The 22,981-nt window shown below is 40.9% G+C and overlaps 1 protein-coding gene across 1 annotated transcript in view; it reads right to left on the bottom strand.

The window, feature by feature from the left end:
- gsg1l (gsg1-like) overlaps positions 1-11,263 on the bottom strand; it is a 30,382-nt gene extending 19,119 nt beyond the window's left edge. The window contains exon 1 of the mRNA XM_088936211.1: positions 10,399-11,263. Within this exon, the coding sequence (XP_088792337.1) occupies positions 10,399-10,726 (328 nt within the window). The 5' untranslated portion in view covers positions 10,727-11,263. The remainder of the gene's footprint in view (positions 1-10,398) is intronic.
- Positions 11,264-22,981: the final 11,718 nt, after the last annotated feature.

Here is a 22,981-nt window from a genome sequence, read left to right as displayed (position 1 = left end):
GACAGGAAAACAGCAGAGTAAAGGTTTGGGAGAAACGGTACATTTCTGCAGGCTAAGATGTCAACTCTGGGTCTCCAAGTTTCTGGTTAGTTTCTCCCTTCCTCTTCCATAGGAATTCTGAGAGTCAGCTTTCTTCCCTAAAACCCCTGGCTGGATGGCACCTTTTCCAGCCTATAGCCTGATCTCTACAGACCTCCAAGGCCAAGCAATGCTGGTGCTAGTCAGTAGGTGTCACTCTTCCATCTGGATTAGAATTTTAAAACCAATGGATGAGACATTAAATAAAGTCTCTGACTACTTGATCTTTTTGACTACTTGATCATTAAACATCCCATTGTGCTGTTCATAAGATGTTGACTAAATTCCACTCTAACTACAGATCCCCTTTAACTGGTAAAGCAATTTCTCACTACATGTAATCTACTGTGTAGTGGCACTAAATCACTGTTACATGTCAACTAGGTGGGAGCTGCTCATCAGCGATGGATGGAGTGTGTTTCCTTCAATATTGACAGTTTAACAGGACACGATTTTGGAATATGCTCATATAAGAGCTAAGCTCTGTCTGTGACATGTAGAGATTCTGAATCTTTTTTTTGATCTTCTCATTCAATCAGGGCAGAAGAAATCTTTCTAGTGCAGCTCCCAGAGGAATCACCTAGCTCAGGACATGGTGTTTTTCAGAGGCATTTTGACATCAAAAACCCATCAGGCTGTGGTGGTTATGTTCAGCTCGTATCAGTGGAAAATGAAAAAGATTTACATTTGGAAAGAAAGCGTGCATTATGTTAAGCACGTCAGAAAAATATAAAAGAACTTCATGATGGTATGATCCCTAAGCAAATCTGTGGGCAGAGCAGACCTTCAGTTCATTTGCGCTTATTTCAAGTTCAGTATTTTTCCAGCTGCTGTTCTGTAGATTAGTACATGGAATATTGGCACCATGAAACCAAGTGGGCATCCATCCTGTGCAAAACACAGATATCTTGTCTCCCTTTACCTACAGGTCGCCTCTTCACTAACGAGGGTGCCAGTGCTGCTGTAGCATTGATTTGTGAGACATACTATAGCACAGAAGTGTAACATTGCCTGGGCTTTTTTATGAAGCAGCAGAGGTACAGCAAGATGAGAGGAAGGTGAAAAGAATGTAAAGTTCTTAATGGAGCATCTCAAAATAAGTTAAAAAAGGCACAACAGTTAAGTGGAGTGACGAAACCTCATAACCTGAAAATTCACATTGGCAGACAATGGTCCAGATCCATCTAAATTTTGACCAAATTTACCAGTTTTCATCTCGTTTTACCATCTATATTCCATGAATCTGCTACACATCCCTTTGATTTTCCACAGTTTGCATCATGCCTTATTGTACTTTTTATGTAATGCTGTGCTTTCCTAACTCCTATTGTGTTTGCCTTGCAAGTCTTCAGGAAATGTCAGAGAAAAGCAAAGAAGAGCCAGGCGAGTACCTCAGTCAGACGTTAGGTTGCAATATCGTGCAGACAGTTTTTTTAACCACTCCCAGGTTGCTGGAGAGTAATGACACGTTTGTGCACTTGAGTCCCAGATGAATCTACATTTCAAATATACCTTTTAGACCAAGAAATACAAAACAAGAAAGCTGTGGTAGCTGCAATAGCAGCATAAACACAACTGTTGCACTTATGATTGTCACTGCAAAAGTAGAACCCTGTCTGAAGAAAGCACTGCAGTAAATTCATGCCTGTATCTAACAAATCAGACTGACAGCCAGCAAGATCCTTGTGCCTTAACAAGCTACCCCATGTCTCAGTCACCTTATGTTCTGGTATGCAACACAGACACTTAAAGAATGGATCAAATTCAGTGAAATACAGTATACCATAGCTGACTGAGCAGAACATATGCTATAATTCAAAACTTGTCACATTTAGATGGCTCTATTTATAATAACATTCCTGCCTGCCCTGCTCTTTAAAATGAGTAGACCCTTCAGTGCTTTGCAACTGGAAGGCACTGATTACGGAATGCAATTACAATTTTATTTTTTTTTCTCTCAGCTACAACAACATATTAGCATGTCAGATATAGTTTTGCACTGTTGTGCTTCTGAAGCTTTAGAAATTAGAAACCTTCACCAGTGTAATGCACTGTACAAGGAGAAGGCAGCAAGCTGCAAGTTTCCGCCAGATGGAAACACAATTATAAAGCACATATACAGTAAGCTGAGTTCATTCTAAGGCATTTCATTTTGGATTGATTTTTTTTTAGCAGGCTAAACTATACTAAAAGCAAACTTCCCCCCCGATTTAATGTCTTGCATTGGATTTATTGGAGTACTGGAAACTGTGGCCAAATGTAAAAGAGGAAAAGCTGGAAACAAAACTTAGAACCGTTAAGATTGAATGAAGAAGATTTTAATGCATAATGGTCCAAAGACGAAGAATACTACATCAAGCTCTGTCATTACACAGGCTGCAAGGGCCTCATGTGACTGTCAGTACAAAACTGTGTAGTCTTTTACACTGAATACCTCACACTCCTCAGCTGCAGATCAAAAGAAATTATTACACCCTACGATTACAAGATAATTGAGCTACTACCGCAAATTTAAGGGGCTACTGTGTATCGGAATCACCATAATTAATAATTGCTGTGGGTACATCATACTTTTATTAATATCTTAGGTTTTATACAAAACACGTATAAATTATGGGCAGCCATCCTTAGAATGATGTCATCATTAGCAAGTAAGTTCAGTGTTGGCTTTCATAAAGGGGCCTTAAGAAACAAGGGGAAGCAAAAAGATGTGTAGGTCTCGTCTGCAGCAGGAGACCAGATCTCTGGATGTAGTGGACGCCACAGCAATCTAGGGAGCAGCACCGTGTGAGCTCTGAGCCCAGGCTGAATCCTGGCAGGGGCAGATCTGCACCCTTCATTCAGTTAACAAATGTGTTCCAGTTTGGGGGTTACAAGCAACAGAAAATGACTTACCCACTAATGATTTAATAAACTTTTTACACAAGACGTATACAATAACTTGCTGGAGCCATAGTAACTACTGTATAAACAGCAGCAGTTACTGTACAAGCAACAACATACCTAAAGTATTGAGTACTACAACAGTTCTGGTAAATATGTACAGTATATGCTTCAGCACATAATGTTGCATGTGTATGGAAGAAGCCTGACATTTTTTATTTGGCAGTTTTAAGTCTTCTATCCTTCCACCGAAAAGAAAGAATTTAATTTCAAGAGGATTAGGGGAGAATCACATTTTGCACCAATCGTGCACCCCGCTCAGTAAAGTGTGAAATCCTGACTTGGTGGGCCAGGGGCAGCTGTAACTGAGGACAGAATTGGCTTCTTTCATGGAGGATGGAACTTGTACAGCTGCTCTGGGATGCTCATGTCCAAGCTGAAGATCACGTTTTGCAGCTGTTGAAAAGTTGCAAAGCTGAGTCCAGCCAGGACACAAAGCAGTCACTATCGTCAGCAGTCACTGTCAGCGGAGCCCAGTCGTGGTTTTAGAACCACTCAAGGGCTCAGCTCGGGGAAAATAGCCTTGGAGCACAAAGCTCTAAACTCAGGGAGCCTGAATTTTACATTTCTTGGCGACGACAGTAGAAACTCAAGAGCAACTAAACTAATTCTCCATTTCGAGATCTCCCTGTGTATCCTTTTTCATTATATACTGTGCTCAGTGTTTTTGCAAGCTGACTTGAGGGCTAGGCCTGGAGCTAGAGTAAGTGCGCTCTCCCCAAGATAAAGAAGCCCTGCGGCTCATTTCTTTCAAACCCAATGAGAATTGCACTAACTCTGTCCTTCTTAAGAGTCTGCAAAGTGGCGCTGCACAGCTACAAAAGGCAGAAAGACTTCATCTGAAATCACTGCCTGAAGGTTACATGTTATAGACAGATCACCCTTCCATTGGTCATTAAAAGTGGAGTGAAACGCAGCAGAAGTGTAGTTAAACCGAGGAACAGTATCTGCAAAGAGGAGTGCGAACTACAGTAGGTAAAAGCTGAATAAATCTCAAATGGAAAAAAGTGCACATTTGTGGTGGCAGACCTTTACCAGGCAGAGGAAATGGGATATTTCCTCAGATTAGTTTTGCACCGAGAAGGCGACATTAAATCAAGTCCAATTAGAACACAAGCCTGGGAAACAGAAAAATACCTACCAAAGAGCAGAAGACCTTCAAGCTTGATCACATCGACTCCTGTGAGAGCAATTAAGCTGTCTGAAACTGAAACTGATTTGGGGGTTTTACGTATTTGTTCTTTCACCTGTTTTGCAGAGAGAATTGGATTGTAATGTTGGATGAAAAGGACACAAAACAATTATCTGGCTGCCACACAGAATTTTCCCTAAGCACTACAGGAAGACAGCTGCTGCAACTTTGACCAGCCGTTTTAGCTTCTGTCTACTGCATCTGTAGCTGATTGCAATGGGCGCCCATAAGTCCTTCCAAACGATGCAAACATGCTGTCCACTTATTAAATGAAAGTAAAGTTTTCATGGTCATGTCTACAAACTTACCAGAAGTGTAGAAAGATTTAACGAGGCTATATTTATGGCTAAAATTAGACTCAAACATTTTGTTTAAGGGGGACTGCAGTCCCAATTTCACAGACCAGTAATTTAATCTTTTGTAGCCAAATAAATGAATTAACGGTATCGAAAAGTTTGACAAATTCTCAATCAGGCACAAAATGGTGAACTTCGTGAAAGTACTGTATGGTGGCCATCTCGTCGCAAACCGCTGGTCTCGCCACGGGTGAGAGTGAGAGTTGCGAATTGCGAGATGATGCGGCCCTTCCTGCTCACTAGTCACTGCAATGACTAATTTAATAGGATGTATGAGCACATAAGTATAGGTTATACAGCAGTGTATTTGTTGGCATAATACTGAAGTAATACTAATACTACTTTGAGATGGTTTTGCCATCAAATACTATGTAATAGTATCTCAATGTTCATATTACTATTGGTTTAAAGAGATGTATTCACAAGTCTGCTTGTTTACAATGTAATAGGGTTTTTTTCATGTCACCAGACATTTTGTTGCCTCTTTCTGAATTGCAGACAATGAAGGCAATATGGTGCTGCTCATACCTGGACATTTTGTCTATTTTGTGATTTAATTGAAGGTTTTACAAGTTACTGTGTACATTTTACTTTCATAGTGTTTTTAAATGCACTCCTTGATAATCATTCTTTCTAACCCTGGAATATAAAAATAGTGTTGCAGTAACCCTTTAACGTCCCAAAAAATCTCACAACAAAATATTTCTTGAATTCCATATAGATACTACCAATAGTAGGAAATGTTGGTAAATTGCAAAAGAGCTGATGTGAAGGTTTTTGAAGCAGAGTGCTAAGGCATTCTTTTTTTCATTTTCAAAAATGGATCACGACAGTGAAATCAAATAACATGCTTATGCAGACCTGGTCCTGGGTTGGTGCGTTTGCAGGTTTTTCAAAATCCCTTTAACGCAACAGTATCTGAAGAGCTGGAAGAAGTTGTTCAATCACTCTGATAATGAATTGAATTAGTTCATCAAGAGCTGTGCTGGAATGAAAAACGTCGGAGACACAGGTCCTCCTGGCCCAGGACTGGACAGCTTTCTGAGTCATTTTTAACACAGGAGAGCACAGCTGCGGACCTCGGGTTAACAGTGACTTCCTATTTCCATTCTAGGTTAATTGAATAAATGAATGATTTATTTGCCTAATTAGACCTGTCGGTTGTATTATAAAACCAGCTCTCATTGTTGCCCTCCAGGACTGGAATTGTGTATCACTGTTTTATATCAAGCTGGCAACTTCATTCCTTCCTCCAACTAGCTTTCCTTACGCAGACCTAATTAAAATGAAACCTAATTAAAACAATTCAAAGCCAACCCTGGCCTGGTGCACACCACAGTTCCCCACACTGATCACTCAGTTTTGCAAAGTCTTTGAAAAGTACTTCTTGAGAAATGACATCTAGTCTAATGGCAGGTCTCTAACTCTTCTTATATAGCAAAATAGTTTAGATGATGTTTTATAGGAGAGTGCACATATTGGACCTCCTAGATACTTAAAGAGATCACAGTTAAAACAAGCAGAAAAAAGCTTCAAATGTAGTTAAAAGGCACACTGCATTTATCTTGGAAGATTCTGTTTCCCTTCTTATATACAGACCTTTCAATTAAGTTGTTAATCTAAAAGTAGGGCACCAGATGTAACAACAGCACAATCATGTTTCAGAATTACACTTTGAGCATCAGAAAGAAAGAGCAATGGAGCAACTGAGAAAGAAATGTGTACAGCATGAGACAGGATTGGCTGCAGCAGAGACCTCTCGTCTGCTTTACTACTGAAGTAGAAGACTTGGAGTCACTCTTCCGAATCTGTCCATTTCTTGCTCTTGCAAAAAAAAAAGGTGTTTTCTCTTTGGGCTTTTTTCGAAAGGGAAACAAAGTTCAAATAAATATGTCTTGCAACTACTGGAAGTAATGGCATCCACAGAAACTGAAAAAACAGTGCTTGTATTAAAATAAAACAAAACCAGCTAATCTGAGGCTTGAGTACATGTGACAAGGTTCCATCTGCTTTTTAATTGGCAGAATTCTTAATCAGAATCAACCATGTTTCTATCAGACATGCATGGTAGTGCAGACAGAAGAGCCAAAAGCTGGAGACACAAGCACCAGATACCATGCATTGAACTGTTTCCTAAATTGTATCTAGCTTGTTAAAGAGGGTTTCCTGCCAAAACCATCAAATTCATTTCCTTGATCTTTTTATTGTCTATAAATTCCTTTTTTAAATTAAGCATGCACGGGGGTACAGTGGTAGTCGAGGTTATTAAATATGCAGCTTATGCGTTTCAATTTGGCATATGTTTCTGTCTGAGTACGTGCACATGTATGCTGCAACACAGAAGCTTTTTAAATCTATTTCTGCTCATCCTTCGTCCTGTAAATACCATGCATAGTCTATCCGCTGGTACATCTGTCTTCGCATATACAGATGTGCTTATGGGAGGCCTGGATAGGAACATCTGGTTAAAAAAGGAAAAGAAACTCATTAAGTCCTTTGATGTAATCCCTAATAAATTGATCTCTCTCCCAGCCCCTACCCAATTTCTGCAGCTCAGCAGGACTGTTGGCGCAGTAATAAGCCACAACGATACTCTGTTACTAAAGTCTACTCAAGAATTTCCAATGGAAGCTGGATTTGCAGACCAAAAGTGTTTTCTTTTAGTCGTGTTCCTTCAGGGAATGACCTTTTTATTTCACTTTACCAGATCTACATATTTTTTTAGGATATGTAAAGCACCTAAAGGTATGATCCTCTACCTGTTTCTTTTTAAAAACACAATATCATCAGCAAAGGCTTTACTCTGGGACTGGAAAAAAGGACGACAAAAATAACTGGAAGGAATTTGTGGGCTCTTGACTAAGAATCCCATCGCTGGCGATTACTGACTACTGTCACTAGGATTACTGTAATAGGATACAGTAACAATGAGCAGAGTTGATGGTAAGGAAACTATGAACTCTATCCCTCACCTGAACTGGGTATACTAAGGAGGAATATATCTTGGTTATACCTGGCTTTAGAACAATGAATCCTTTGTGTGGCTAAATACAGAACTCACTGTTGACATTTATTATAGGTGTCAGGCACCAGTCCTCAAGGAGCAGGGATGCTGCAGGGGTGGAATGAGTTATGTGCAAAGTAGTAAGGGTGGCAGAAACATGAGTGCTGCCTTCTCTATCCAGGAGCCCAGAGCTTTCAGCAGACATTCACACTGAAATACAGGCATCCTGCCATAGAACAGCCTCACAAAGACAACAGGGCACATGCTACTGGGTTATTTGAATTGAAAAGACAGGGTGAAGCCTTAACTTAACCCATTCCTGCTGTTCTGCCTGGCCCAAGAAGAGGAAGATGTCTTTTCCATTCAGCTGCACACCGCGATGAAAACACTTGCTCCCCTTCATTCCAGGTTAATAAGACTGCGATATTTTAATGAATGATTGTGACCACCCAGATCTCACTATGATTGCTCCTCTGCCGGTAAAATTACTTAGCTGTATGCTCTCTGGCTGTGCGTAAGAGGTAGTATTATCTGCTCAGTCTGCTGCTACTTCAGAGGAAACTGTAGGTTAATGGATTTGGTCCTACTTTCCATTAAGTGGCTTTTCATATCTAATGTTGAGAATTCAAAATAATCTCCTCGCATGTTGAAGACTTATGCATCACGGCATGATTATTTACACTAGAATTCCAGGCAATTTCTGTACTGTGGATTGGACACATTTTACATCTCCTGATCAATTCAAGTGGTTGGTCAAGAAACAGGACCAACAGGACCATGTCATCAAAATGCGCCATAGTCAAACTGCACTTTGCTTGGCTGTGTTTCCCTTTGTAAAGGAGCACTGCCCTCAGTCTGCTACTGATTCACACTGCAGCAGAGCCCACTCTGCCCCCTTCTTCGAATGAGCCCACGGGTCACCAAGGCCAGAGAGACACCAAACAGCAACATGACATTTTAATATCTGGAAAACTCCTTCATAATGTTGAATTATTTGCACTGCCTTTTAAAGAGCCTGAATTCTCCAGGTAATTTATATCTGTGGTTAGCAGAGTCAGTCCAGGCACAGACCCCATGTGACCAGTACCCACACACGTTTTTTACAATCTGCATTTTTTTTTTCCGTCACGCAGCAACACACACCCATATCCTAGATTTTTAAAATAGGTGAGGGGTGTGAGTATTTTAGATGCAGCAGATATAATGAAGCAGTTTAAAATGAAACGAGGCTCGGATCATATCAGAAATCGGGAGTGGGCATGTACTCCAGAATGGAGCTGGAGAACATCTGCCTGTGACTCAGGGGCCCTCAGATTCAGACCTCACAAGCATCAGGTAGGAGCTCAGTGCGCCAGAGCTCCTAACTGGAATAACGTAATGTCACAGGGCCAATTCAAAAGGTTTTCAAAATCTCCAGCTGTTGGTCATTTAAAAGTGCCAAACGTGCCAGACCGTAACCCATAGAAGTAGGACTTTGACACGCAAGCTACATACCATTCCATAGATTTTCCTTTAGGAAACTGTAGACCGTTTATCTGTAAGCTGGAAGCATATTTATTGTACAGCAGCAGACTCTGTTGGCTATTCCTGAAGGTGTAACTGTCTGCTGATTTAACTAACCTCAGAACGTCACATTATTTGATTCCAGCTTGGCAGTAGTAATATATTTATTCATTCTAATCCAGGGCTTTCCTCCAAGACTAGGTCCAGCGCGTCTAGTGGTTTTCAATCCAACTCCTTTTTTAACAAATATACATCAGCTCATTGCTGGCTTAATTGGATCAATTTAACAACATCTCTGCGGGCACTGATGCTTTAAAGAGACATACAAATCCTGCAGACCCTCCAGGACCAGCCCTGGTATAGACACTGTCCCATAATTAAACTGCTGTTCTTGTGTGCTGTAAATTTAATTGTGTTGTGTGTGTGTGTGCGTGCGTGTGCTTCTCTTCACTTGGTTTCAAATCATCACACACTTTGAGTCGCAATTACTGCAGGCACCAATTCCACACTAAAAGACAACCCGGAGAGAATCAACTTTAGCTTTGATAAGAAATTTTGTTTTTAAAAAAAGTAAAGATGCCTTCTGATGCTGATTCGAACCATAGTACAGCAACATCTCAGTCTGACAGCAAAACAGCGTGATGGCACTGATTGACGTGAAGCTGAGAAAAAAAGTCGGGCAAAAGAAAGGAATGAAAATAGCCGACTTTGTACATAATGTATTTCTATAGTATGAGACTTAATATGAAGCAGCATAACTTTAGAGATTGTGAGCCATACATTTCACCCCTGATCTTCTTAGACTATAGCAACACTGCCGCTCTTGATAAAGTTCTCCCTAAAAGAAACCCCCCTTTAATTGATAACGCTTTAGCCGAACGATTATTTTCAGAAACGTGAAAGTAAAAAGAAAATACAGTGGGGGGGAAAAATAGAACCAGCATTTGTGATGATATAGGATTTCAGAACATCTGCGCACTTCTGAGACCTTCAAGAGCTCAGCATGCTCGGCTGGTTCTCCTTTGCGGGGCTGTGCAGAGCGTGTTACTTCTGATCCCATTTCACAGACGAAACCGTCAGCGATGAAACACACGCTTCCCGCAAAGTATTTTTATTTTTTTTAGACGGGTCTAAGAAAAACGTGGAGAATAGGCGAATTTAAAATGACTGCGCTGGGAGCAGAAAAGCGAGTTCTATACTTGCTTGCTGTCGGCGGTGGATGCGGGGCGTCTGTTGAAGAGATGCGGATAAGAAGCCAGAAGTTGAACCGTTCGCAGACCGAGCTGGGCCAATGAAGGGAGAGAGGGGGGAAGACTTCTTACCTCCTCCGTTGATGTTTTCCTCACACGAGTACCAGATGCCGGTGTGAAAATGCCTGAAGAGAAACCTGTCGTCGCCAGTCTCCCAGCTGTAATGAACCTTGCTCTGGTCAGTCTCGTTTACCCCGTAGTTGATGCAGTTTCGCAGGCGGTCTTTGCTGCAGTTCGGCTTGGCGACTCTCTGTGTGCCCTCGCACCAGTAAGTCGTGATGAAAGCGGTAGTGGAGAAAAACAGAGCCACCAGATTCAAGCCCACGGACAGCAGCGCCCTGCATTTCCGAGTGGTCTTCATTGTCCGAGAAAGTCTTTGCAGATGGAGTGAAGAGTTCATCCAACTGATCAAATCACGGACAGATAAATCTTTTAGGATCTCTCGATATGTCCTTCCTCCCACATCACTGTAAAGAAAAGACGAAGATGGAACGCTAATGATGAACTGCTGCCGCTCAGCATGATTGCCCTTGGGGAATAACTAGTAACCGGTTAACGCAAAAAGAAAGCCGACAGCGGAGAAGCAACAGTGCGTGATCGGTACTCGCATCTTTTTGTACTTCGTTACAAAACCTTCCAGAAACAAGCCAACCTCCCCCCACCAAAAAAAGCTCAGGGTCTCTAAGACGAAAGCAGGACATCAGAGAGCCAACGTGCGCTAACCGTCCTCGTCCTCAAGTTGTCTGGAGTGGGAATCCCTTCGCCTGGTGTTGCGCGCAATCCTTATTCTCTTCGTCCTCGATCTCTCCCTCTCAAACTGTCTTCGCAGCCTCAGACATGCTGTGTCTGTTAAATAGGGCTTTAACAGAGCCGGCATCAGCTTGCATTAGACAAACAGTGACAGAGGGGGGCAGTGACTTCACTCCGAAAGACACCTGTGGGTATATTCAAGTCCCGGCGAGAATAAGGGTTTAGGAAAAAATGGCAGGAAGATTTTTTTTTTCCTGCAGCAGTAGACCTTGAATCGGATACTTTATCCCCGATCGGAAACAAAACTTGGCCCATTTATACAGTACCAGCAGACGTATAATGTTAAAATCTACCATTATATGTTTTTAAGGAGTTTTGAAAACATTTTATCGTCGTTGATTTTAACACAAAACAACATCTCTGTGAATATCCGAATGGCGTTATGATCATAGTATTTTTCTGTATATATAATCAATTTTTGCTTGAATGTAAAGATAAGTTAAAATTAAGACGCTAACAACAACTATTATTACTGTAGCTTTTTTTAGATTGTTAAATCTAATTATCATGCATGAAATCTTTGGTTTTCTTTTAGGCTTCATTTTCACGATAATCACAGATGCTTGTGGCTTCTAACAATTTATTTTGTTCAGTTTTAGTTTAGTTGCCATAAATGGCCATATTTCACCTTTCCGATCAATCTGAGCTCTTTGCCTGCAAGATCTTTTTCCTATATAGGTATGCCTAAAAACGACACCCTTCACTTTAAAATGAACGAAAATCTGTCATTAATTGCTGTTGATGGTGCTTATGTGACTTTATTGTAAGCCAAAATGAACCGTGCTATCCCTGTCCTTGAGTCTATTCTTACACCCCTCAGCCAAAGCCAGTGTCTCTGCTCTTGGGTCATTTGCTTCTAACCTCATCAAATTCAGTTGTGTTCTTGTAGGCTTGACGTCTGCTGCTATTACACCTGTGTTACAAAAGCCTCTTCTGCAGCCCCGAGCACTTATTGTAACTTCTGTCGTTTTTCCACTTTCCTTTTCTTCCAGAAATTATGAAACAGGCTGTGGTAGTTCAAACCGACTCCTTTTTTTGCCTCTAATGAACTCTTTAAAACTTTTTAGTCAGGGTTTAGTCTGGGACACAGTACTGAACTAGCCCCTGCTAAGATAGCTTATAATGTGCTGATGGTTGTTTTTCTCCTTCGGGAGCTAAGCACAGCTGTCAATATTCCCAGTCCCAGTATCGTACTGTGTTGCAAGAAAAAGTCTCGGGCTCACTGGTAGAAGATTTAGATGTTCTTGTAGGCTTGGAGTCTGAATTTAAAGTCTTAATTCCTTTCTCTCCTATGTGGATAAGAGGAGCCAATTTGTAAACCTTGACTGTCTTATTTCTGATGTTACTTCACTTACTGAGGGTGCTCCACTGGTACCTTCAGTTATTACTGTGTTGGTATGGTGCCTCATACATCATGATTATTCATCATCACTAACTTTTTTTTAAATTTTGGCTGCAGTGTTGTGAACATAGAGACCAAATCAGATACCACTGCTGCAGTTTCTGCAAACGGGTGTCTGACATAAAGATATTGATGCAACAGAATGTTTGAACGTTAAACTGACGAGGCGGAGGTCAGTGGATTCAGTGATGTTGTCGGAACTGCTGAAATCAGGCCTCTGATGGAAGCCAAAAATTCCTGATGTTATTTTTGAGCCCTTGTTGTCATTTGAAGTGCATGTTAGTTGACTACAAAGGTATCTTTTCTTCACCTGTGATCACAACAAAGTTAGGATAAGATCCTTGCTCAGCCTATATGATGCATGTCTTTATTAACCAAGATTAGCCTAGTTTAATGCCTTACTTATTGGGGTATTTTAATAGCACTTGATGGGTTTCAGTATGTCCAGATTGCTGCAGCTCAAGTCCTAATTGAAACTACTCTGAACCAGCACAAAGCATCTACGTTCTATAAATTGTCCTGGCTCCCTGTGAAACTGAGTAGAAAGACTTTAAGGCTTTCATACGCATGTACAAGACACTGAATGGTTGAACTCCAGGTTATTTTAGGCCCTTATTGCATGAGCATAGCCCAGTTCTTAATCTGACATCTGCTTATTCAGGTCTTCTCACTCTGCAAAAGACGAGACTCAACACTATGGGCAACGGAGTCACTGGCGTGCAGCACCATGTCTGTGGAGCTCACTGCCCAAATCCATTAGAGACTCTGACAGTTGATGTTCTCAAAACTCCTTTCAAGATCTCTCTTTGACCTTTAGCTTTTAATGTGTAACTCAGTTCCACTGGTGGTTTTATTCGGCCAGTACTGTGTGATGTTCATGTGGTTCTCATTAATTTTATTTGTCCTGGACATTACATACAGCATGTGATATTTTACTTTAGCGTCTGAAAAGTGCTCATAAATGAATTCGTATTTATTAAACGCACATTTTTTTTTTGCCAAAGCCTAGTGTTATTTTCTTTTACGCGGCAAGTGGTTTAAAATCTAGTTTATTAATACTGTAACGCTTACGGCCGACAGGTACTGTGTAAGAGCCGGCGTACCAGAGCAGGTGACGTCACCGCCCTTCCCTGTGATAGCAGGACTACAGCTACTGGGCTGTAGAAAGATCTGTCTTTAGCTCACCGGGCTGGGTCCCTGCTGAGTGACGCGGGAGTCCCGGGTTCGAGCCCCGGACAGTGCGGGGCCGACCTAATGCGGCAAGGGCGCCCGTCTGAGCCCCCGTTGCGTTACAATACAAATGGAGATGTAGCTGATATCTGTAGAATTGGGTTATTTTGTATGCGTACACATTTTGTTTACATTTAATTGGTTGGAGTAGTGTACGTCTTCAGAAGAAAGTGCGGACAATTACAGTATTTTCCCCATTGCGTAATTATGCGTCTCAGTTAGTTTGAGACCAGGTTATGAGAGCAAAATAGAGGTACCGCACTCCATATTTGTTTTTTTAATCCTTTCCACCATCACCGCAATCGGAGTTAAAGAGTTAACGTAATGACTCTATGATGTTTGGAAACTTGAAAAGGCAGCGCGTTGCAGTTCAATTGCGTTTGTCTCTGCCAGTTGCCTGCAGTTTTTAATTTGATGCCAGGTTGCTCGAAGCAACCGAATTTCAATTTAACCAGCACGTGTCACTTTGAGCCGGCGCTCTCGAAATAAAATCACATTTTCTAAAGCCAGATTCTAGGTACTCAGTGTCGGCGTTTAATGTCAGAGAGCTGAATTAAAAGCCGGGGAAAAGCAGTCAGGAAATTCAGCACAGCAGAGCTTGCATCAATAACAGCTGTCAGTAGAAAGAGCATTGTACGGAGCGATGATTTAACTGCGCCTTGTTCATACCTGACCGCCGACGGTAAAACCGACGAATCTGACAGTATATCTACCCGACTTGTATTTATATAATCACGAGAACGTGGAGTGCATTTTAAGTATTTAAACTGAACAATTTTCAAACATTAGCAACACGAATAAAATTCGATCTTTCATATTACGGACTGATTGATTCGCGTTCCCCACAGTGCAAATCGTCTGATTGCATTCCGAAGCTTCAGCCTGGCAGTGCAATAAACATGCCGTATTAATCCAAGTCAATGAAAAGCCTGCTCCCAGGCTAGTCTGCTTCTCGGTTCGGTCATAAATTTCCATGACTGCAGCAAAAGGTCTTGTTAAATACATATTTCAAAAAATGATCTAGAAACAAAAGCCAAGTCGGCTTTAGCACAGTTATTCCACAGCACACATCTAGCCTGGACATAAATACGATGACACTGTAGATGAATCAGTAAAGGATTTTAAATTTAAAGGGCAGTTAAGGCATATACAGTAGCTGGTCATGCCATAGGCAGAACGCTGCACGTCGTGCCAATTACTCGTGCCCCACCTTGCTTGTTCGATCATGTGAGCCATTGATCATGTATTAGTTATGCATAAAGTCCTTTCATTTCAACATTTACAGAAAAAAACTTCTTTACGTACAAATGAAGGACCAAGAAGCATGTCTTTGCATGAGAGTTTTACAAGATAGTGATACTGCTGCTCTAAAAACCTTTTTGCGACTTGTCTTTCTTTACCTCTTTGGCATATATTCGCTGGAAACTTAAGCTTAAGCAGCTGTGTGGGATTCAACGCAGTATTGCAAATCTGCGTTATTTAACGACGACTTGCTGGATACACGAGCGAAAAGGAACAGTAGCGTGGAAAATGGCACGGCAATGGTTTACCGAGGTATATACGACGATCAGACACGACCGCACATGTTCTGGTTTAGCAACAGAATTATGTACCTTCTGCGTTATTTTCAACACCTCCACTGATTTTTCTACTGCTGAAAAAAAATTCTTCTTGCGCTTAACATGTTGTAACGTCGTGCTCCCAAGCTAATTAAAATGTCGGACGAGCGTAATGGCGAGCGGCAACAAGGGCACACTGGTTATAAATACCGCTTCTTATCGATCCCATCCTGCGGTTGTCGTGGTATATATAAATTACTACCTTCATAAAAGAGACAATAATCCTCCAACAACCAGGGTTCATTACGCAATTGTTTGTCCTCGGCGTAATCGATGCCGGGTTTAGCGCGTGTGTTGCAGCCCTGTCATCTGGGTGCTGCTGTCCTGCTGACAACGCTCTTTGAAAGAGCAGGTGTATCGTGCCATTTTGCAGTGAGCCTGAGCTTTTATTTGCATTCTTCTGGAACTAGTATTTGAAAATAATTAATCAGTACGCTAATAATTGGAGAGATTGACTCAACTGACGTTGTCTTCTACAACTTTCCCCAAGTAAATGCGAATAGGTGATGTTTTTCAACCTGAACAACGAGTCAAAGTTCCACTTTTTAATAATGAATATGTACTATAAACAGCAGCATGCTATAATAGATAGAATCTTACGTCTTTGCACTGTTTTATTGTTATTTATGTCGCATTAACTGTACACATCTTGTAAAGTCCATTGGATGTTTTATGTGTTCTGCATGTGCTGTCTCTATGAGGCCAAAAGAGGATTTCGCCTGTACAGTATGTGAGCAATAAAGTAGATTCTGCTTTTGACATTAATGTGTGCTAAACTCTAATAAGCTTTGGTACAATGTGACCCTACTTTATTTTAACTCTGCTACGGTAAACTGAAAATGCGGTTAAGGAAATCATCACACAATATCCGTTTACGTCGCACAAATCACAATTCCCTTCACATCCAGAATATAGATCTGCTGAATGTCACGATTTTTCTTTCTCACTGGGTGTCCTATGTAGTGCCTGAATACCTTCAAAAGTGCCGCCCCTTTACTCAGAGATATAGCAGTGAAGAGAGGAGGACTGACAGGCTACCCCACAGCACCAAGGCGCACTGAAGCGTTTGTGTGACATCTGTAGCTTCAGGTATCTGGCACGTCTTCTTATTGTCTCCAATTTAAAAAAAAACTTCGAAATCCAGCTGTTGACTTGTGCCTCTAGCGCCACAAAGCAGGGATACATTTCCGTATCTTATTAGCGTATGGTTTATTGTGACACCCTCATTATAATGACAAATGGTCCCTTACTGTTTCACACGCAGCCGATACCAAACACTTTCTTTAGCTACAGTTCTCTCTGCACCTCGCCTCCTGTGCCAACACTAACAGCCGCTCTTCGGCTTATAAAGAGGACTGCAACATTGGGACCTTCTCTCCGACTTTTCACACAGCTGACATTTATAGCTGTTGAAAAATGTGTTTCGCAAATAACATCGCGGGACTAACAAAAAAAAAACAGCAGATAAATGCACCTGACTGAATAATTCATTCTGTTCTAATTTCTTTTTATATTTACATTAGCTGTAGCCTCTCTGGAGTTATTAAACTGGAGGTCATTTCACGCAAATCCCCTTTTGAAGAAATTAAGAAGATCATCTTTTTTTTTCTTTAAAAAAAAAGTAAGAAACCATCACACACTGGCCAAGGAAAGTGATATTGCTGGGTCTGTGAATGACATTGGCTGGGTCTTTCTCGTGCAGCCACATAAAATCTCTTCTCTACTTCCAATTAAAAAGAAACCACTGCTCTAAACTCTGGAGCGACAATTCTGGGTGACAGAGAGTACTGTGCCATGGATGTGTCGTCTTTTGAAGGTTAAACAGAGTTCCTGAGGTCTTGATCATTAAAGATCCCATTGTTTGTAGGCAGTGTTGATTTCAGAGGCCTGGCTAAGCTCCTCTGCATTTGCTCAGACAGAACAGAACTACAGTATGGCCATCGTCATTTGGCGGCACATTCCCAAGGACAATATCACTGGGAGATTCTGGATGAGCTTCCCGGATTCCATCATTTGCACAACACCCTAATGGAACCTTACTGGGTTTCATTCCAGAGAACAGATGAAGGGACTGAGTTACTGACATCTCTCTTCACCTTGCTTAAGCGGGGGGAGCAGTTCTACATGTGTGTCCTCATACATGATGTACAAGTGCTTTTTTTTTAAATTTAAAGCTTAATTTGTGCTCAGTCACCATGTGTGCATGCGCGCGTCCTTTCAGTTGATTCCATTTCATTGTTTGTCACTTAACAGCTGGGAGCTGAGGAAGCAATTCCTTCTCAGCCCTGCGCAAGCTCTTTGGAGAAGTGGCTGCTGACTGTAATTAACCTTGACCCGCGCGGATCTCCTTGCCTCTCATCAGAGGAGTGATCGCTCCCCTGTGATCTCCGAGTGGGGGCAAGACTGCAAACTTCTGCAGCGACTCGTAGCACCCGTCACGAATCCATCATCTAGAAGCACAGAGTCCTTGATCCCTTCCTCCAGGTGGAGCATCTTAACACATCCCCCGGTTTCCCAAGCCCGGGGCGCCAGTGCTGAAAAATAAAGCAGGGTGCTCTTATGTAAAAGCTGCAGCAAATTCTCGTTTCTTTCCTGAAACAAAAATAGGTGGGCAAGGTCATCGTTCTGGTTGTCACTTTGAGTAGGATCATACTCCCTTTCTATGAACACACTATTAAACAGCAGCTGCAAACAAAAATGGATAAATGCTAAATAAGAATAACACAAACCTTGCTGCCAAGGCTGGCAAAAATGCAGTTAAATGGTTTTAGCAAGTGACCTGCATTCAAAGGCTACAGGTGCCTGTCCTCAAGTGCTTTTATTTTCTTTTTGATGTACCATGGTAATGGAAATGTGGTTCTGCTGAGCCTCATGTTTGCTAAGTATTAATTTAAAAGCACAGTCTTTCCATCTCAACCCCCCCCCCCCCCCCACTTCTTCTCTCTTCCTGTCTCTGTCCTTATTTCTTCCTCTTTGCCCTCTAATTGTCAATTGTATAGCTTATAAAGTAATTGTTTCACATTAAAATATATTTTGGGATGCATCATATGACTTCCACCTATTTTATTTTAATATTTGTCTTCTAATAAGTTTCCACACAGCTTGTATTACAAAGGATGTGTCACTGCAAGCTGGTGGGAAAAAGTATTAATAAATCACAAGAGCGCAATTATCGCAGGAACAGCCTTAGTTAAAGATCCCGTTGGCTTTTCCAGCAGTGTCGGCTGTCAAGAGGCTGTGTTAGGATTTCAAAGGGAAGTGTGAGAATTGATGTGTGCGCATGTTATTGCAATTAAAACTCTGCATCTTTTACAAGTACCTAAATATAACAAAAACCATAATGACTCTGACATCTCAAAGTCTGTCTGTTTTATGGTTCTTTGAAGAAAATCGAGCATTTCCCCCAGTACTCAACACATTCGCAGGTATCTCAGACATTCAGAACCCAAACCACATGAGTTATTATTTGGGTTTAGCAAGGAAGGGAAGAATGGACAAGAATTTCGTCTTGTTTTCCTGGGGAATTGACAGCTGTACGACCTGCCTGGAGGTGACCTAGTCAGCACAGTGCAGGGCAGGTGAATCATTCCGTTAATGAAAATGCTTGAGGCACAATGTCCAGGGACTCCTCAATATGCTCATTTGGTTTCTGTTTCATTGATTTTACTTTGGCCAAGGGAATATTTATTGATTTTTTTTTTCATGTCCACAGGATTTGCAAATAGACACAGTTTGAAGTTCATCTAATGCCGGCCACAAACAATCATCCTCCGTGTCCGACCAGGTGACCTTCCATTTACTTCATCTCCTGTAAACGTCTCTAAATAAAAATACTTCTGGATTGATTAATCAGAGCAAAGAAGATTGACGGAATTATGAGACTCCTGTTGTTTTATTACAAACTGTTCAAAGGAACAGAGAGGTATGTGACTGTACTGAAAAAACAAAACCTTGGAGCTGGTTCTAACTGTTTAAAGAATTGTTATGGTGTATCACTGGTTACCATGCAACCATATGGTTATTATTCTGAGTTTAACATATTATATTTCAGATATGAAATATCCCAATTTAAACCAATTCTACTTAAAGGGGACTTGACACAACCATTTAAAACACGGTATTGTATTGACTCAACCATCTCTAATGCATGCATCCAAGGTGTGAAGATACTTGCAGGATATAAGAGGGACTGTACTAAGGCCTGAAATCAGAACACACTTCTTAATGAAAAAGGTTTCAAGAAAAAAAATTGGAAAATAAGCTGCTAGCAGATTTTGGTTCAGGTTTTATAGTATGATTCAATTCATATTTGTTTCTTTTGATGTTAGTCTTAATAAAGGTGTTGCTTAGAAAAGCGATAGCACCTGTAAAAAAAAGAAAGTATGTTCAGTGAGTGGACAGTGAGTGTGGGCAGTAAGTTGTAGTCTTTGGAACAGCCCACTCTAGAGGCTCATGGTTTACAGTACAAGAGATATTTTTGGATAAAAGATGTTGGCTTTGGAGTGGATGAGCAATCTTAGTACTCCACTCTGGTTATAGACAAATGGCAGCAAGTCCTTCTCCACCATCTTGTTTGAGCCTACCAGCCTCATACAGTATACTGTATTATATATACACATGAAACACAAGATTTAGAGATTTATTATTTTAACTGCTGCAGACTAGCACAGCTCTAGAATTGTAAGCTGTATATGTATGGTCCTTGTCCTTTTTAACTGAAATGAAACTCTGGAAAGATGCCCAGTGCCGTTCTGCTGTCCAGAAACCCATTGCAATTCACAGAGCAGGTACAGGAGAAGCTCAGAGACTTCCCTTCTCTTTACAATCTCCACAGTTGAACTCCGTCAACAGAAACAGGCATTGCTATTGGAATTTGGCTGTTACATGTCTCTCTCCTGAAATAGACAAGAGCAACATCCCAAGCTAAGTCCAAATCCATCAACAGTCTGTTAGTCAATTTGCATGTCCAGTTCCCAAAATCCTTTTCTAAGTCTGAAAACTAAATGAGAAAATCTTCATCCAGACAGGCCAACAGATAAGGATCCTGGGCAGGGCCAAGCTCTTGCATAAGCTGTTGAGATTTCCTTATGTTTCAGATGATTGTTAAGCTTCCTTAAAATAAACTCACAGGAGGAGAGCAATGTGGAAAGGCAGTCTGCGGCCTTTGCTTCTCTGTTTCATTTTGTTAATGTTTTCACTATATTTTCTCTTTGGGCCCCGTGAAAAATCATTCTGATTTTTCTTAGTCTACAGTTTGTTTACCCAGTGAACAAAATGTTCCAGTGTTAACATCTTCTACACCGGTAAAAAAAAAAGTAAGTAAGAAGACAGTTTTGCTCATATGGTGAAGACTGTTCTACAACAATTCTTCTATAAATTCTTCCACAATAATTTCTCACATCTCATCTTATTCATCAGCAGACAGATATCAGGTGGTGTTAATTTCCCCTCTTTCTTCCACTGCTATGAGCTACAGAAGAAGAGGGAAAGTTTGTAAACTCTATTGAGACATTATGTATCTGACCTGAGAAATTCCTTGCAATAGCAAGTATCAAACAGTTAACAACAGAGAACGCATGTATGCCCATTACTAGAATTGTTATAATTGTTCTCCCTTGTTGTTTTTAGCCTTTCATCGGTCTGCGGTGCAGCACTGACTAGCTTATTAACAAATACAACTTCATTTTGTGTTTAGTGAGGCGTATTTGCTGTACTGCAGCAATATTGCTCAGAAAAAAGCTTCTCACAGAATGGTTCCATGTTTGTCTTTGCAAATTCACTAATATTTAGGTAAATAAGTAAAGCAGGCAAATATGCTATATAAACAAATCAAATTAAATGTAACAGATGCTGTGAGGACTGGCTCTCCAGCACTTTTCGCCACTTAAAGAACCTTGGAAAGTACTGGGCAGCTAATTTGATGAATCTTTGAGATGATATTTGCAAATTGAATCCCTGGACAGAAGGTGCTGGCAAGGTCCAGCTCTCACACTCTGTCTGTCACTGCCAGAGGGTCCACAATGTCACAACAAAACTGCTCACATAAAGCAATGGCCAACACACATCCAGCTCGTCAAATGATAGTCTGTTCTCTCTAGCAACTGAGCAGTATCTGAAAACCAGCAGGCACTGCTGTTGGCTTGGAAGTTCTGTGTTGTGTACCCAGGCACTTTTAAAGAATAAATAGAAGGCATTAAGGCATTAAGAACTGTGGTCGTGGTAGGGTTAGCTACAATACATAGAAGTACATGTGCACAGTCTCATAGTGGATGTATAGGAAACTACTTAGTGATCATTTATATGCAGAATAAAAGCACTTTCCCTTAGATATCCTGTTCAGATTTGACTTTATTCTAATGGGTTTGTTCGCTGTTTAAAGAATTTATAAATCTATGTATATATAGAAGTTATATATCTGTGTCATGGGACGTATCTATTTCAAAACTGTGATCCTGTATAGTCTTGCCTTCCTACTTTTAGATAGTGTGGATGTTTTCCTCCACAGCAGTTGCAGTGAGTCCCAAGTCATAAAGCCCTCATACTTCCTCGCCTACAAAGAGCTGCAGCAAAGCCCAGAGCTCTCCTTGGGCAGCCTGGAGCCCAGACCTTTCCCCTCCTGCTTCGAATAGAGGATGGGTATTCTCGCTGGGTAGTAAATTCTCTTTGAACTCGCCAAGAACTGACCTGAAGTCAGGAGCGATTCAGAATCAATCAATTTTTCTTCTGAACACAGGTGTCTGGAGATTGCTGGCTTCCCTGCTTTGCATCGAGTTCCTTCCCATGTGAAAAGCACTTTCACCTCACTGATTTACTTTTTTCAAAAAACTGAAAACTGTCATTTTATAGCTCCGTGTTTTTCCTCCCAGCCTTTACCATATAGAAAAAATCTCTTTGTACTTTAAGAAATGTGACAGGAAATAAAATAACATTGTTTTTAAAATTCACTGGAAGCGCATGGATTTTTTTTTGTTAACCTGTAGCTTCTAGACATTTGCTGAGTAGTAAAACAGCGAATGGAATAAACCAAGAAAAATTACATAGCAATTCAAATAATACACCGTTTTATTTCCACATGTATTCACATTAAAAACCAACGATGATGTAAAATACAGCTGTCACGTCACACTGTGTCAGATCCACAACTACTAACAGGACAAATGCTGGCTATTTCCATTCTTGTCAGCTAAATGACGTGACAGGAAGATTTATCCTGTATTACGATGACAAGTGTCATTGCATATCTCTCTAGTACATATTAGAATATCCAGTTCCCTTATAAATGTTTACTGTGATACAGCATGGTAAACATACAGTGAAGTGTAGTAAAGAACAGTGCAAAATGAAACATGATAAAGCAAACAAACCGCGAGAAACCATGATGAATCAGTGTAAATGCTTGGTAAAAGATCACACTGTTATTTAGGGAGGTATGATCAGCATAGGGCTATTAAACATTATCTCCTGCAATGATGCTTTGGGATCGGTGATCCCAGGAAGCAGTTACCTGGGCAAAAACCCTTGACTCTTCCAGAATGCCATCCTTATTGTAGGATTTTCTCGGGAGACTGTATCAGCAACAATGGCCCCTCAGTCA

Source organism: Atractosteus spatula, chromosome 18, assembly GCF_055471065.1.
Source record: "Atractosteus spatula isolate fAtrSpa1 chromosome 18, fAtrSpa1.hap1, whole genome shotgun sequence".
NCBI classification, from domain to species: Eukaryota; Metazoa; Chordata; class Actinopteri; order Semionotiformes; family Lepisosteidae; genus Atractosteus; species Atractosteus spatula.
Note: the sequence above shows the minus strand (reverse complement) of the source record. Positions and strands in the feature narration are given on the sequence as shown.